At 43.2% G+C, this 15,526-nt stretch overlaps 1 protein-coding gene across 10 annotated transcripts in view; it reads left to right on the top strand.

Moving 5' to 3' along the window:
- Positions 1-1,306: 1,306 nt before the first annotated feature.
- The window catches only part of Ldb2 (LIM domain binding 2), a 344,702-nt gene continuing 330,482 nt past the window's right edge, over positions 1,307-15,526 (top strand). For 3 of the 10 annotated variants that reach the window (XM_047566676.1, XM_047566674.1, XM_047566673.1), the window contains exon 1: positions 1,307-1,667. In XM_047566676.1, the coding sequence (XP_047422632.1) occupies positions 1,536-1,667 (132 nt within the window). In that variant the 5' untranslated portion in view covers positions 1,307-1,535. The remainder of the gene's footprint in view (positions 1,668-15,526) is intronic. The other 7 variants (XM_047566672.1, XM_047566677.1, XM_047566678.1 and 4 more) reach the window with 4 other exon arrangements.

Below are 15,526 nucleotides of genomic sequence, written 5' to 3' on the forward strand. Positions count from 1 at the left end.
ATCGAGATGGCAATTTGGGGGCATTTTTGCGCCTGAGTATTCTTCAGAGTGTAAATTGCAGCATTAGCAATCCCTTATCCCCTGTTGGCTAGTGTCTTGGAGATACCCCAAGCCATGATTGGGGCAGAAAGTTAATTAATCTGCTTATTAAAAAGAAGAAATGTCTCATTTGCATGCATTTGCATTCAGGTCTCACATTCTTCATGCTTTTTGGTGGTCCTTGGCTTTCTTTCCTTAATACCAGTGACCCAGCTAAGGTGTGAGCTCAATGCATTTACATTTTCTGTGGCTGGGCTTTGTATAAGTGTCATATGTCTGGTTATCATTGGTTCCAGCAGAATTTGATTATCTCATAGATCCCTTAATTCTCTATAGAAACTGCCCCCGCCCCATGAGCTGTTTGGGTTTTCATATACCACAGTCAGGAAAAGATTTATAGACTTGACCAATCTTGGAAAATAAAGACCTTGTCTCCATCAGAGTTGGGCATGCTATTTGGGGATGATCCACTCAATTATCTACAATTTCCTACTCAACCGAATTTTCCATGGTCATTTTTGTGGGCGTTTTCTCCTACTTTGCCTTTCCTATCTTATTGGGAGGTCTGCTTTGGGATTTTTTTGTTTCTTTCTTTTTTTTTTTTTCTTTTTCCTCCTCAGGAAAAAGAGACAGTTGCCTACGTTCACCTTCAGAATGATTGTTTGTACCTGAGAAAGCTCAGGTAACCTGAATCCAGGCCCTGTGGCACCACCTTTAAAGAGCTCCATTGAAGTCTTGGGAGAGAGGGCGGGGGCTGGGCAGAGGGTGACTTGGAAGGGTGGGGGTGGGGAGTAGGAATGCAAAGCCCGTCCAGGCTCCTGGAGGGACCCCAAGTGGAGTCCAAACTCTGTGGGGAGGTGGGAGCCCAGAGAGATCTCCGCCTGCGAGTGACTCCCCAGCCCAACCCTGGGCCCACAGTGCCCTGTTTCTGTGTTTGTTAGTAATCGCCTTTCTGATACCTTTCAACTGTGGCTGCGAGGGGCGAGGGGCTCCTGCTGCGGTTAAGCCACCTCTGGGCTGACAAGCTTAGCAATCGGGTTATGAAGGGTCCTGGCTGGAGGAAAAAATTAAAAGGCAGCCTCAGCCCGCTTGTCAGACCAGGAGGAGAATGATATTTTTGAACTAGTGCACAGTGTGGACAGGAAATGACCCCTCCACAAACTGCTTCTTTAAAAGCAGGCAGGGGTGCCTCCAGCGATCCAGCTCCTCCCGCGGCCTCCCTCCCTGCCTGCTCCCTCCCTCCGCCGCCCGCCCGCCCCTCGAGCTCCTGCGCGCTCCCTCTCCTCGCCCGTGCTCCCTCCCTCGCTCCCTCCTCCCGCGCCGCTGCCTCTCGCTCCGAGGGCTCCCGCCGCACTCCAGCCAGTGTGCTCCGCCTGCCTGCCGCCTCGGTGCGGAGCGTGAGCGTGCGCCTACTTCGTACTGGGGAACACAGCCCATGTGCTCTGCATGGACCTTACTGATACTCTGTTTGCCTTGATTTCCGACACGCAGGCAAGATGTCCAGCACGCCGCATGACCCCTTCTATTCTTCTCCTTTCGGCCCATTTTATAGGCGACACACACCATACATGGTACAGCCAGAGTACCGAATCTATGAGATGAACAAGAGGCTGCAGTCTCGCACGGAGGTGAGTACTTCAACCTTGGCTGTGTGCTTGTTGTTATTGTTTTTCTTTTTCTTTCTTTCTTTCTTTCTTTCTTTTTTTTTTTTAACTGTGCCTGGGCTTTTCCTGGGGGTGCTGGCTGAATTCTGCGGGAAGTGTCCCACCAGCTACTCCCACATACGTGGAAATGAGCGCCAGGATGAAGACACTAGTTTGAACGCTGGGTTTGCAGGGATAGCAACTCTTGGAGCAGGGGACAGTTTCTGCCAGAATCTTGAAACACACAACCCCGTACTCGATTCCCATGCCGGGTCTCCAGAAATGCTGCTTTTCCAGAACTCTGGTGTTTGCTGGCTCTGAGATGGTCCTGTTTCTTGAGATATGATTCCAAGGGATTTTTTGATTCTGTGTGTATGTGTGTGTGTTTGTGTGTGTGTGTTCCAGAGGAAGTCTGTTTTTGACCTGCATTTGCTTTTCGAAGTCACCAAAATCAAAGTAAAGGGGGTAAAAGAGTCGCCTAGCATACTTTTCTGAACTAGCCCTGGAGGGACATATGTTTGTGTATTTCTGTGTTATATTCAGAAACCAGTTGCTTGGGGCAAGAGGATTCTACACTTTCTCCTCTTCCTGAGGATGGTGGCCCCTAAGGACTCTACCTTGGGACAGGAGCTGGCTCAGCATTCAAGCCGCTTCTAGTCTATGCACATTTGTGATCTTGTGCCTGAGAGAGAGAGATACTGAACCTTCTAGGCAGCCAGCAACACTGGGAACAGAGACACTAGGACTTTCCGAACTTTCTAAATGCTCAACTCCAGACTGGCCTCCTGCAATTTAAATATTTAATGTCAGTTGACTTTTCCTCTGTGCTTTCTGGGCTGGCAGGGCATGCTGCTGGATTGTCCTTTTGCCTGGAAGTTGGGATATTGTGTTGAAGTGTTCTAAGAAGGAGTTTTTATAGGTGCACCAAAGTCACTTTAGGAAGTAGATAAATCGGGAATTGAGTCTTGTCTGCAGAGTACTAACACCCAGAGGATTTATGCCAAATAGCATTTTGGGGAACAGCCTTGGTGGAATTTTAGATTGAAGATTGACTTTTAACTCTGGGAAGGAAGTCAATTAAGTTTGTATTATAAAATAAAACACACTTGCCTAAATTGTCAATGGAACCATAGAGATTTCATGACATTTAATGTATTTAATACCACCAACAAGATGTGACCTGTTTTCTGATTGGCTACTGCTGGACAAGGACTTATGTTTTTCTGAAAGCTGGGTTGTCTATATTGCTGCTATTTTCTTTATATGTTAATGCATCATAGATGTTAAATATAATTGCTGCTACTGTGGCTCTCTCTAGAAGCCAGTAGCTATTATAGAAGTGGAAACTGTTTTGGTAAGGGTGGTGAGCTGTTGGCAGTAAATGATATTTGTGTGTGTTGTTGTGCATTGCTTTGTGTGTGTATGTGTTACAGTTTGTAGCTTTTATTCAGATTTTTGTAACTATGTGTTGGAATCTTAAATTCTTGCATAAGTGATTGGTTGGCATAGGCTGCTTTCAGAATTGTGGATATAGAAAATGTCTTACAGTTCAGATGTGTGTTAAAATTGTTGTCCAATTTTTTTTAAAGTTTAAAAAAATCATTAATTGAAAGAGAAAAAAAAAAAAAAAGACCAAAGACTATTGTGATTCAATTCTTCAACATCAACAGAATTTAAAAATAATCTGTGTCCAATGTGTCCAACTTACATCTTAGAAAGTTTTTGAGGCCTTGCCTAGGGGTGTTCTCCCATCCTGTGGGGAGGAGGAGAGTCTGTCTCTGCAGTCAGGCACCCTGTGCCCTCTCTTAGTTCTGGCCAGCTCTGAGCTGGTAGGCCTCTCTGGAGACTTCCCTGCCTGGTCCTCAAGAAAACACGCAGAATGCAGTCAACTTTCTCATGTTTGTTTTGTGTTTGTGTCAAGACATTTGAAAAGTGCCCTATTAGTAGCTTGTTTTTCAGAAATGGCACTTTTTTGTTGTTGTTGTTAAGAGCAAAATTCAGGAACTCCTAATTTTTAGATTATGGACTATGGCTTTGAAAGATTTGGCTCAGAGTAGAGACTGTTCCACAGTTCCAGAACCAAGAGAGGAAAACTTGTTCCGACAGATCTTAAAGATTCTAAAAATCTCTGTGACAATAAAGCACAATGACCCACTTTCTAATGTGTTCTAGAACCAGTCCCTGCACCTTTCCCCCTATTAGCTCTTTTTTGATAATTATCCAAATAATTGCTCCGACACCTCTTTTGATCATTGCCAAACAATAAACAGTGTCATGAACCCAACCCCCCAGATTTGTTTTCATTTCATATGTAAAAAGGAATCCTCATCCCTCCTAAGATGTTTAAATGCGGACATTAAATATTAAACTTTGATCATGATGCGTACTCAGAAAAAAATAACTTTCATGAGAAAGTTGCACTGTTCCTTTACCAACTGTGATTACTTCTGGTAAAGCTATTCTGAACCCTGGGAAGGGATTGGTTACAGTAAAATACAGTGCTACCCAGCAGGAGTTATCAGTGGGTTCACACAAAAAGTCCAACAGATTATTGTTGCATGTTTGCATTTAGAATTTGACCAATACATACATACAACGTTTGGGTATTTCTCTCTCTCTCTCTCTCTCTCTCTCTCTCTCTCTCTCTCTCTCTCTCTCTCTCTCTCCCCCAGTTCCCATTCATATGGTACATAACATTTCCTTTAACTCTTATTGCCACCTCCTGCCACTCCCATACCTGGGTAAGTCTCTCAACTCTCCATTCTTTTGGAACACAGACTTGGCTAGAAAGAAACTACAGCAAATCAGTTAGTGATGAAGAAATTATAATAAAGTTTGTAGAGATTACCTAGGAAACTCCTTTTTTTAATGGAAAGAAATTAATATAGAAGAACCAGGATGTTTACCTCCCCTCCTTCTCTCCTGACCCCCAGGTCATTCTCTCCTGGATTCTTCCAATTAAATCAAATCAAAGTCTTTCAGATACTGGGTAGTATTAGTTTAAAGAGCATTGGGTTGGGAGTTAAGCCTATTTCTAACTTGCTTCTGTCACTTAACTAGCGAGTGTGGGTCTTGATCTTCTCATCTGCAGATTACCTACAATACCCCTTTAATTTGGTTTTCTTTAGTATGAGAAAATATTATGACATAAAGAGTGCAGATATTATTATCATCATAATGATTATTATTTGTTCATGGTATTTAGTTCAACATTACTGGACCTAGTCAATCTTGTCAAAAGTTAGCACTTAGAGCAAGCAGTTCCTGGGCAAAGTAGGTACTCAATTAACATTTACTGACTAGCCAGTCCATGAATCCAGTAGATAAAAGAGGAGAGTGAGCTGTAAATTAGCACCTTCCCTGAGAAACCCAAATTCTGATGCTTTTGGAGGGCCTGGTACCTCCTGTGGAGCTAAAGTTCTTATGGGCATTTGCTTCCCAATCTCCTTAAAGTGTCCCCCCCCGCCCCCACCCCACACTGATTTTATCATGAGGTCATCTAGATCTAATCTTTGTGGCAAAGCAAAGCAAGAGTGTCAGAGATTATAGGACCTCGCTTCTTTTTAAAGGAGTATGAACACATTAGAAAGCACACAACACAAACAAAAATATATTTTGAATGCTGCTGACTGCGCTGTGAAATGAAATCTCTTGGCAACGTCAGAGCTCGGTGGATTTAGGTAAGGAAATGTAGGCTCCCCTCTTCCCTCTCCTTTAAAATAAAGTAAGAGAAACTTTGAACTTCAGTCACTGTTGTTGTTTACTATAATTCCGCAGTAGAAAAATGGTTACATTTTCCATTGTGTATGCTACCATAAATTGACCGGATGCCTTCCAAACTTCATATATTTCAGTGGTCTTGCTGTGCCAAATGCATTTTGGAAGAATACGACCACACAATTATATAGTTTAACATTGCACGCTGAGTCTAGTCAGATAGGACATAAGAAATGTGTTCTGAAGACTTCAGAATTTGCTCTGTAAAAAGCTTCAATAAAAATAAAAACAATAATTTTTTTTTATTTCCTGATTTCTGTGCCATAGGATGCAAATATTAGTACTGCATCTGAGAAACATCATAAGCAACATTACTTCAAGTGGAGGGGTTTATCTGATGTGGGATTATTATAGAATTTAAGAAAGTTTATCAAGTAGAATTATAAAAATCTTTGTTACTGTAGATAAGTTTTCGGTCTGATTTCCTCACTCAGATGACCAAAAATGCCTTCATTTGCAGGAAGATATTTTTAAGTCAATGTAGATTTTTTTTTATGTTGGCAGCATGCTAATTTTAATAAAATACCATAAAACACCAGAAAAGTGTGAGGCCCCCTTACGTTTTGAGATTTGTTTCTTTTATCAATATTACACATCCCATTCCAAAAGAGAAAACTGTGATTACAGTCGGAAGCAGTTCACACGAGGATTTTATTAGAATTACAGTGTTTAGTTTTACAGGATTTAATATGAACATTAAAAATGTTTAAAGACCTTGAAATTTAAATCTGCAGTTTCTCACCCCCTACTCAGCAGGGTTGTCAAGCTCCTTGGGGAGAGGGTGGGAGGGGAAGGGGCTTCTGGGCCCTTTTTCTTTCAGCTACATTTTTATCCACTCGGTCCCAGGGTTTCATGTTGTAAGATCATGTTTATTCATGGAATAGCTTAGTATCATTGATGTTCGGATGGAATCTAGTTAAAATGAGATTAGGTATTTTGGATAGGTAGAAGAAAAGAAAAATGCTTTTGATAACTTGGGAGGATGGATCCCCTCCTCCTCCTAGAAATTCAGGAAGAAAAATGTTTCTGGTCCTCTGAGGTATATGACTGATTTTCAGTGTTCAGAGAACTTTCCAAGTTTTTTGAAGGGGGTTGGTGGGGGTGGAGGAGGGGCATTGGTAGTGGTAAGGAAAGCTATTTTGAAAATGTTAAATGAAACCAAAAGTGCAGTTTTAAAAATGAGAACTTCCAAACTCCTTATTTTTTAGGTTCTCTACATGGCCTCGGAAAACAAATTACAGGACTCTTGTGCTGATTTTATTTTCCCAAAGTCTTTTTTTTTTTTTCCTTCCATTTTCTTACTATGGGAACTGTTTTTAATTAAAAATTGCTGCAAACTAACTATTCGAAGGAGGCCAAGGAGAAAAAAAAATCTTTCAACTCCCATTCAACAGAGATTCTTATCAGCTGAAAATCAATGCATATTTCAATTTCTCCCTTTGGGGTGTAAATTATGATGTAGGATTTAAATGCTATGCATTTTTTGAGCAGTTAGCTTTTTGTTTGGGTTTCAGAAAGAAATTAACTTAAATTGTATGGAGAACACGGCCATAAATCTCCTTTTATTACAATTGTTCACATTAACTCATTTTTCATGAGGAACAGAGAGCACCCCTTTCCTCAACAGGCAAACAAAACAAATAACTACAAGCATCCAACTTTGTAAATGGTCAAGAACCAGATTCATAAACTTACTTGGATTTACTTGTTCGGTCTCAAAATATAATTGATCAAAATAAAATCATTTTTTGAAGTATCAGAAAACAAAGCATTTTGAAAAGATTGTTCAACTGATGTGGATACAACCATGTACCTTTCTCAGACTGCCTGTGAGTGATATTTTCTTTCTTTTTAATTTCTTCCTTTTAAAATCTGTTCGAATCTGGATTTTTTTTTTTTTTTTTAATGTAAATTCTGGCACCTTGTATCTGAACGGTAGGCAACTACTGATATTTAAAACTCAGTCATTCTTTCAAGAATTTCCTCACTTGGAACAATGACAATATAGTATCTGGAAATGCAGAGATAACAGGAATATGTTTTCTGACCTCTATGTTGTTGTTACTGATGAGGAAACTGGGAACTCAGAGGTTAAATGAGATGTCCAAATAGATGGCATGTTCAGCAGATGGCAGTTCAGCTTCAGAGGTTGTGCTCCCAGCTACTGAGCTGTAGCACCTCTTGAAATAAATAACTAGTAGAATTCTAGTTAACCTGTAAAACCTTTCAATGGGGATGTGTTTATTTTTTCCGAGGACAGGTTGACTTCGGAGGTGTTTTGAAGTTGACCCCACACCTAAGGAGATTCTAGTTGTCTCTCAAATGCTTGACTAATTTCAAAAGAAGCCATATGAAATCCCAGGGGATTGAATCAGGAAAGGAAACTATACTCTGGTTATAGAAAAATAAAAATTACCTACATCACTCTTCCTATTAAAGAATGCTTAATACACTCATTACATCTGAAGAGTTCCTGGAATTGTAGGCTATTATGCACTGTCATCTAGGAGTTCTATTTTCTAACTTAAACATTTTTAGATTTCCATCCAGTGTTTGACTTTCCTTCATCGTGTAGGGGAAAGATGGTGCCCTGATTGTTTTGAACAGCAGGGAGATGAACAAAGGCTGCTCCATTTCTAGTGGTGCTGCTCCTTCAGCAACAGTAACCAATGTAACTATTAGGAGACTGAATCAGAGTTAGAATTTGGAATAGCATTGGCTTCCTTTGCACGTACTCAGTTAAGAATCTTAGAGATAATGAAGATGCAGAGGGAGGAGAACTTCCCTGTCAACACATCCTGTCTCTCTGTAGACGTTCTCTGTAGGAGAGAAGTTTCCTTCTTACCCTTGCCCCCGCCTTTGCCAGGGTCCTTACAGTGAGTGCTGCCAATGATGGAGCAAGATGGATCTACCCAAAAGCCTGCCATGCGTGCATCCACGTCTCCTTTAAGAGATAAGGAAACCAAGGCCCAGAGACAGATAGAAGGACCATCTGAGTCCCTGTTTGGACATCCTAGGTGTTGAATCCCCAGAGGCTGGATCTTCTAATTCCCTAGTGCAAAATTTTTTCTTGGGGCATCCTGGTGAAGCCATAAGGCTTCCAGCTGCCCACTCCTGTTGGCTCTGGCAGTCCCCACCTGCCCTCACCGTAGGACCACATTCCACCAGCCTAATTTAGTTTTAGTCTTCTAATTAAAAAGAGAAGGCTTAGCATTAAAGATGTGGCAGACCCCTCTGAAGCAGGACCTCGGGGGTCCTGGTGCCATTGCTGGCCCTCATCTTCTCTTTTCTGGACTGAACGGCCTTCGGGTTGCGCTCCCAGCTCCCTCTTTCCGACAAGCAGCCAAGGTGATATTTTTGGTGCATAAATCAGATCACGTGACCCTCCAGCTTCCCCTCACACCTAGGACAAGCTCTAAGCTCCTCACTCTGGCTTTACGGCCCTATTGATCTGTTCCTTCCTGATGGCTCCGTTCACTAGACTCCAGCCACAAGGGACTTCTTTTGGATCCATTAACTTGCCCAGCCGCTCACATCTCAAGGCCTTTGCCCTCAGTGGTGGAATGGGGGAATGGCCTCCGCCATAATAACTCAAGGAACTCTTCAGAGGCCTAATTTGAATTAGATCTGGCATGGCTCTGACTTTCTTTGCAGGTGGGCAATTAAGTATTTCGAAGAAGATAAGGACAATGAAGAAAAAGAGCCTCAGCCTCCAGGACGTCCTTTGGGGATCAGGGTACCTGGCCCCTTCTCAGAGAGTCCTTCCTCAAGCCCTTCAGTTACAATGAATCCACACCAGTTTTCTGCCCTGCGCCCTCTTCCCTGGCTTCACAGGAATTATTGCAAGCTGATATTTTCTTGCTTCCTGTTTAGGTCCTAAGTGTTTGCTTGTTCTGAATAGATTACAAGCCCCTTGAGGGCAGGGGCTCAGCTCTTCTCATTTTCTGTGGCACCTGACTGACATGCAGAATAAATCTGTTGAACAAAGGAAATGTAAGGTGCTCAGCAGCTGTTTAGGCCGACACTGGAATTTGCCCTGAATCTTACCAACCATTGCCTGAGGTTCTAGTTAGAGAAGAATCTGTGAGCCTAATAGCCCAGCGAGCATTCCCTGACTGCCGAGAAGCAGCCCTGGGAAAGGAGAATTTCCTCTGTGAGGGAAGTGTGGACCTGAGAATTTTGCCCTCTGGCTGGTGTGAATCTGTTGAGAATCTCCTGACTTCTGATTAAAAATATTTATACTTCTCCTAGTGGCGTATGAGATTTCTACCACTTCTCTCTCTCCCTCTCTCTCTGGATCTACCTGAGGGCCTGCAGCCATGAATTATGTTGTGAATCATGATAGTGCCTTATATTTCCTAGAGCTCTTTGCATTTTAAGAAAGTGCTTTCAGGGTCATTAATTAGCTTATTTGAAATGATTTGTACAACAGAAAGTATGGGAAGTTATATCAGTATATGATGCTGTGGTCTGTAATCACTTTGTGTTTGCTAACCAGAAGGAGTGGAGTGGGGGGACTTGTCTCAATCAGAGTGGTTTGTGTAGATGTGCAACTTCTGTTTAGAAACTCTGTACAATTTTTCCACTAGTTCTTTTTCTTTTTTTCCTGTATGTTTGCTTCTTTTCTCTTCAGAGTGAAAGGAAAGACCTGCTGTGAACATGCAGGGCTGAACCTCAATATGACTTTTGTTTGGGTCCAGATCCTGGCTGTGTCTTCTTCTTGCTGTGTGATCTGGGGGAAGTTTCTTAACTTTTCTGTGTTAGTTTTCTTAGCCTGAGTGTTGCCTTGTGAAGGACTGGTGAATGCGAAATGCTTGGTGATGATGGGACTGTGAAGATGGCTTCAGATGACTCTGTTCTTTCAGAAAATTAGGTAGTAGACATCATGCAAAACTTAAAAGTGTCTTTAAAAATACTTTCTACCTGGCCTGCGCTAGCATACTGCAACTTAATCAACAAAACTTGCGAGGACATATTTGGGAGCTGTGGGCTTGGTGGTATTGTTGTAGAGATGACATAATGATCATGTATGGTCTTGTGGGGGGTTGATGTCTTTGTCACAGTGGCCACCACCTCCACACATCGGAGGTAATGAGTATCCCTTAGAATACTTGTGGTTAAGTCTTACATGCTGACCAGCACATGAGACCGTGTCTTCCATGGTGTCGGGAAGAAACTGTGGCTGGGGTTTGCTCCATCTGAGAACTGGGTGGAGACAACAGAAGACCGAAGTGTCCCCCTTCACCAGGGTCTTTGAAAACTGTCTACATGGAGGCCCCAGGTGAGCGCTGGAGAGCCCGCCCCTGCTGGCCGTGACCAGCCATCTCTTCTAAAGAGGAGCTCTTCTCTCTCTGTCTCTCTCTTTTTCTCTCTCTCTCTCTCTTTTGATAATGGGTGGTACTAGGCATTGAACTCAGGAGGACTCTACACTGACCTACATCCCCAGTGCTTTTTATTTTATTTTGAGGCAGGCTCTCATTAAGTTACTAAAATGGGCATCAGATTTTGCAATCCTCCTGTTTCAGCCGCCTGACTTGCTGGGATTACAGGCTTGTGCCACAAGAGGCCACAAGAGGCGCACTTCTCAGTGCAGAGCCCAGCACAGACTTCTCCAGGGTTGCTGGGCCCGTGCTGGTCCCAAGCCTGAAGCACCCCCTCTGTGCCTGGACTGGTACCAGCCCTCCAGTTGACCCACCGTGACACCTGGTGGCCTAGTCCCTAACAGTGCCGACGGGCACGTGGAACAGGTGTTGCGCTGAGTAGTCTCGTGTGCTCTCTTCCTGGCCAGAGGGATCTGTGGGTTTTTAGCAGCGTTTCCTGGGTCTGCTTTCCTATCAGGTGCAATATTGTGCTGATTGATCCTACTCATTTCAGTGTAGCGCCTCCCCGAGTTTTTGTTTTGAATTTTTTAAATGATCTAGACCTTCCTAAAGTTCATTTTCTTGACCAAGGCATTTGAATTTTTTTTTATATAGAGTTAATCATAATTGTTATCAGCCTCTCTAGAGAAATATCTTGCCTTAGTTCAAATAAACATTAGATTATTTGCACATTTTTGTCTGGGGAGGAGGGTTAGTGCTTGTTAAATTTTGCTTCCCAATGTAGGTTATTTCTTAGGACTCATGAGGATTTCATCTTGATACTGAGAATCTATAGACAAGCAAAAGCTAAGCCAGTAAACAAAGCTGACCATTTGGGAGTAGGTACAAAAAACAACCCATATGCTTTATAATTTTGATCCTGGTTAACCTGCAGTTGGCTCAAATTTTTTACTTGAAATTGAAATTAAGCAATTGGTGTATATTGCCTGCCCTTGAAAAGTTCTGATTTGGTAGAGCCTGCTATTCCCAAATCAGCTGAATCCTGGAATTTCAGGCCTGGAATATACAAGAGAGTTCCATTAACTCAAGCTCCTGATTTCTGAAGTGCAGAACCCAGACCCAGGTGGGTCACACCTGGGCCATGTGACTTGCTGATTCATAAACCATCTCAGTTTTTCCTGGCATAGAACTAGCCTGTCACCAGGTAATAACCAAAAACTAACCAGATCTTACCAACCACTAATTTTTATTTCAACCTTACCAAAACTTTTACATTCGAAGCCACTTTCTCCCTTTTAAGCCAATTGACTTAAAATGGTATTGATCTTTAGCAACATTCTATTGATGATGAAAAACACATCATTAACCTTTATTATTTTTGAATTCAAGATTGTTTCCCTTGACTATTTAAAGTAGAGTTGCACGTGGCGTTATAATGTTTATTCTTTCGATTTTACAAACAGTATGTTGTCAACATGGAGTGTTTGGAAAACAGCAATGGCTAGGTGGAAAATAAAAACTGTCTTTAACTTCACTACAGAAAAATTTACTATTAACATTTTTGAAAATAAATTTAATGCACACGCACATACACAGAAAAATTTATTTGCTTAGGGACTCTTTGAGCACCCTTTTGAATCCAGTTCTGCTAACTAACATTATGAGTGTTTTAGCTTGTCCGTTAAGTTGACTTAAAATGTAATTCTAGTTGCCTGTATCATTCATACATTTGCTTATGTTTTAAAAATTAGCATAATTTTACCATAATTTGTACTGTGAGAGTTCAGTGCTTTTAACAATCCGTCTGTCCCCAGTGAGCTGGAGAGGTACTAGCATAGGCGATAATCCTGGCGACTGTCAGCACTGCCATTAGTGGCTAGTACTAGTCAGAAGTCTTGAACTCAAGGCTCTGTTGCCTTTTAGGAACGACTCCCCTGCCTGTCTGAGGGAAAATCCTTTGTTTCCCTGCTTCTCTTTCTTTCGTATTATTTCTGAGTGAAGAAGCAGGCAACCTCGCTCAGGGTCTGCAAATCAAAGATTTTTGCACAATTCATTCTGGAAAGAGGGAGCTGGAATTAATACTAAGAATTGGCGTTGATCTAGAACTAGCAGGTCTGGATATGGCTGGTTAATTTATGACACCATTTGAAGGATATCTCTTTGATTCAAGGAGAAAGGAGTACCTCAAAAGGTGGACTGTGTCATGAGTTGTGTACAGTGTCATTTTATTTTCTTCACTGGATCGAGGAGATCCTCAGGGTCAGGTACCATCTTATTCATGCTGGTATTCTTCATGACAATTGATATTTTCTGTGGCCAGTAGCCATCTTTTCTTAAAGGCATATTTCACAAGGACCACCATTTTGTAATTAGTTTCTGAGTTATTGCTGCTTTTATATAGGTAATATGCATTCTATAAATAAGCCTCATGCACATGCTTCTATTACTGTGAAGTCCTGTGCAGCAGGATTAAGTCCCCTACTGCAGCATTTGCATTAAGTGCTTAACTTCTGGAGTCATGCAAATTTATTTCTTTACCTAGTGGTTATGTGGCCTTGGGTAAATTAATTTATCCCTCTGTGCCTGGGTTGCCCTCAGGGGCAACAGGAGCACGATGATGGAATCTCTGTCTCTGGGTTTTTATGAAGATTGTCTCTGGTTGCTATGAGCCAGAGACTTCTTGGGTGTGTGTGTGTGTGTGTGTGTGTGTGTGTGTGTGTGCGCGTGCGCGCCTGGGCATGGAACCCAGGGCCTTGCACCTGCCAGGTAAGCGGCTCTGCCACTGACCTACCTCCCCAGGCCCCGAGATCTTCCTTGGATAGTGCTTAGCAGAGTACTTGCCCCTGGTGAGGGTTAACTATTATTAAACCCTATTAGTGTAATAGATGTGGCGCATCCCCTGCATGTGTTATTCCTGGTCTAGAGATGAAGAGGGCGCCACTCCTGTCTTGAAGGAGCTGGGTGAGGATATGTGGAGAAGGAAGTTCTGGACAGCTGAGTGGAAATTTGCTCCTTTAGACAGGCCGGTGGGAAGGAACCCTAGATGCAGAGACCCTGAGTCTTGAAAGGGGATGGTGTGTTTGAAGAACGGTGAGGTTTTGGGTGGGGCCTAGGGTGTGTGGGTGTAGGCTAGAGCTGTGGCGGGGATGGATCAGATGGGGGGGTCAAGTGTAGAGCAGAGTGTGAAGATGCTGGTGCTGAGCCAGGGTGTTGCTGGCCCTTACCCTTTAGGGGTTGCGCCTTGGACCCTAACAGTAAATGCACACAGGACTCTGGTACAATTAGTTCACTTCTCAGTGTTTCATTCCCTTCTCTTTCTTTCATGTCCTCCTAGGACAGTAGTGCTCACTACTTCCTGGGTCGTCTGAGGGAATTTTTTGAAACAGGCCTTTAAGTCTTTAGACCAATACCTGGCACATGGTAAAAATGTCTTCAGTGTTTGCTTCTACGATTAGGTAAAAGGCAACTAATGAAGGAAGTTTTTGTTGTTGTTGTTGTTGTTTTGTTTTTTTGTTTGTTTTTTTTGCCAGGGAAGTGAAACAATTTGACCTGCTGTCACGCAAGAATTTTCTGGTTCGCCTGTGGAGGGTGGACTGATGTCTGTCTGCCGAGAGGAAGGAATCAGTGGATGGGGAGATATATAGGAGAAAAATTATACACACTTACTGGCTGGCTGAGCTATTTTTAGCCTAGTGTGTCTGAGGCAAAGGATGGATTTTCATGGCATTTTTTTTTTTTTTAAAGATGCAAAATGACGGTAAGCCAAGGTCATGCAGCTTGCCCAGTGACACTCCATTGTGTGCATGTTGGGGTCCACGCTGCGGTCCATGAAACTTTCAGCAACCATTCTGGAGAGTGGGTCCCCGGGCTCTCCAGGTCTGAGTCCTCTTCCTGCTTTGACAGAAGGACCTGGGTGGGAAACTAGCAGGGATGTGCCATCAACTCTGGGAAGACTCCCTTACTAGCAGCCGTGGTGACCCAAGGACCCCAGTGAGTCAAGTGAGATAACTGCATGGGGGAGGACGTGCATGAGACTCATTTTCCAAGTTGGTAGGATGGGAGCAGCACGTCGCCTCATAGAGGAACGTCCGGGCGCTAAGTGGGGTGACTAGGCAGATTGCCAGGGTGGAGGTGGGTGTTAGGAGGTGTTGCCTCCCTTTCCTGGGGGTCACATCCCACTGCAGGTCCCCAGCCTTCTGATGAAGTCCAGTTTTTTTTTTTTTTTCTTGCATTCTTCTCATACCTTCTTCCTGCTAAAAGCAGGCCTGTGGCCTTGGAGAAATCTGTCCCTTTCCTGAGCCTGCTTCCTCGTCCAGCTTCTGGATGAGATCAGATATGAACCTGGAGGCTCTTTCTTCTGCCCTGGAGCCTCTGACTGCGGCAAGGTGGGCACTCGCTTTCCATGTTTAATCTGCCACGTTGAACATAAAACCAGAGTCCAGGGGTGTTTCTGACTCTGCAGCCTCCTCCAGCCTCCCCTGGGGCCCTTCTCCCACCTTCCCTGCCTGGAGGAACCTGCTGAGTCACAGGGTGGCTTTTCCACACCGGCTGGACTGGCAGGAGCTGGAGGACCCCACACAGCCTGGAAACGCGCACCATTGTCCTCAACCTGCGCGTGGAGGAAGGCCGGGAGATTGTTTTTTCCTGTCATCTCAAAGTAGCTCAAATGCAAATGCAGGATGTACTAAAATTACAAAGTTCAGGGGGTGCCGGTTCCCTCTTTTTTTTTTTTTTTTTCTTTTAGAA

This window comes from Sciurus carolinensis, chromosome 10, assembly GCF_902686445.1.
Source record: "Sciurus carolinensis chromosome 10, mSciCar1.2, whole genome shotgun sequence".
NCBI lineage: Eukaryota > Metazoa > Chordata > Mammalia > Rodentia > Sciuridae > Sciurus > Sciurus carolinensis.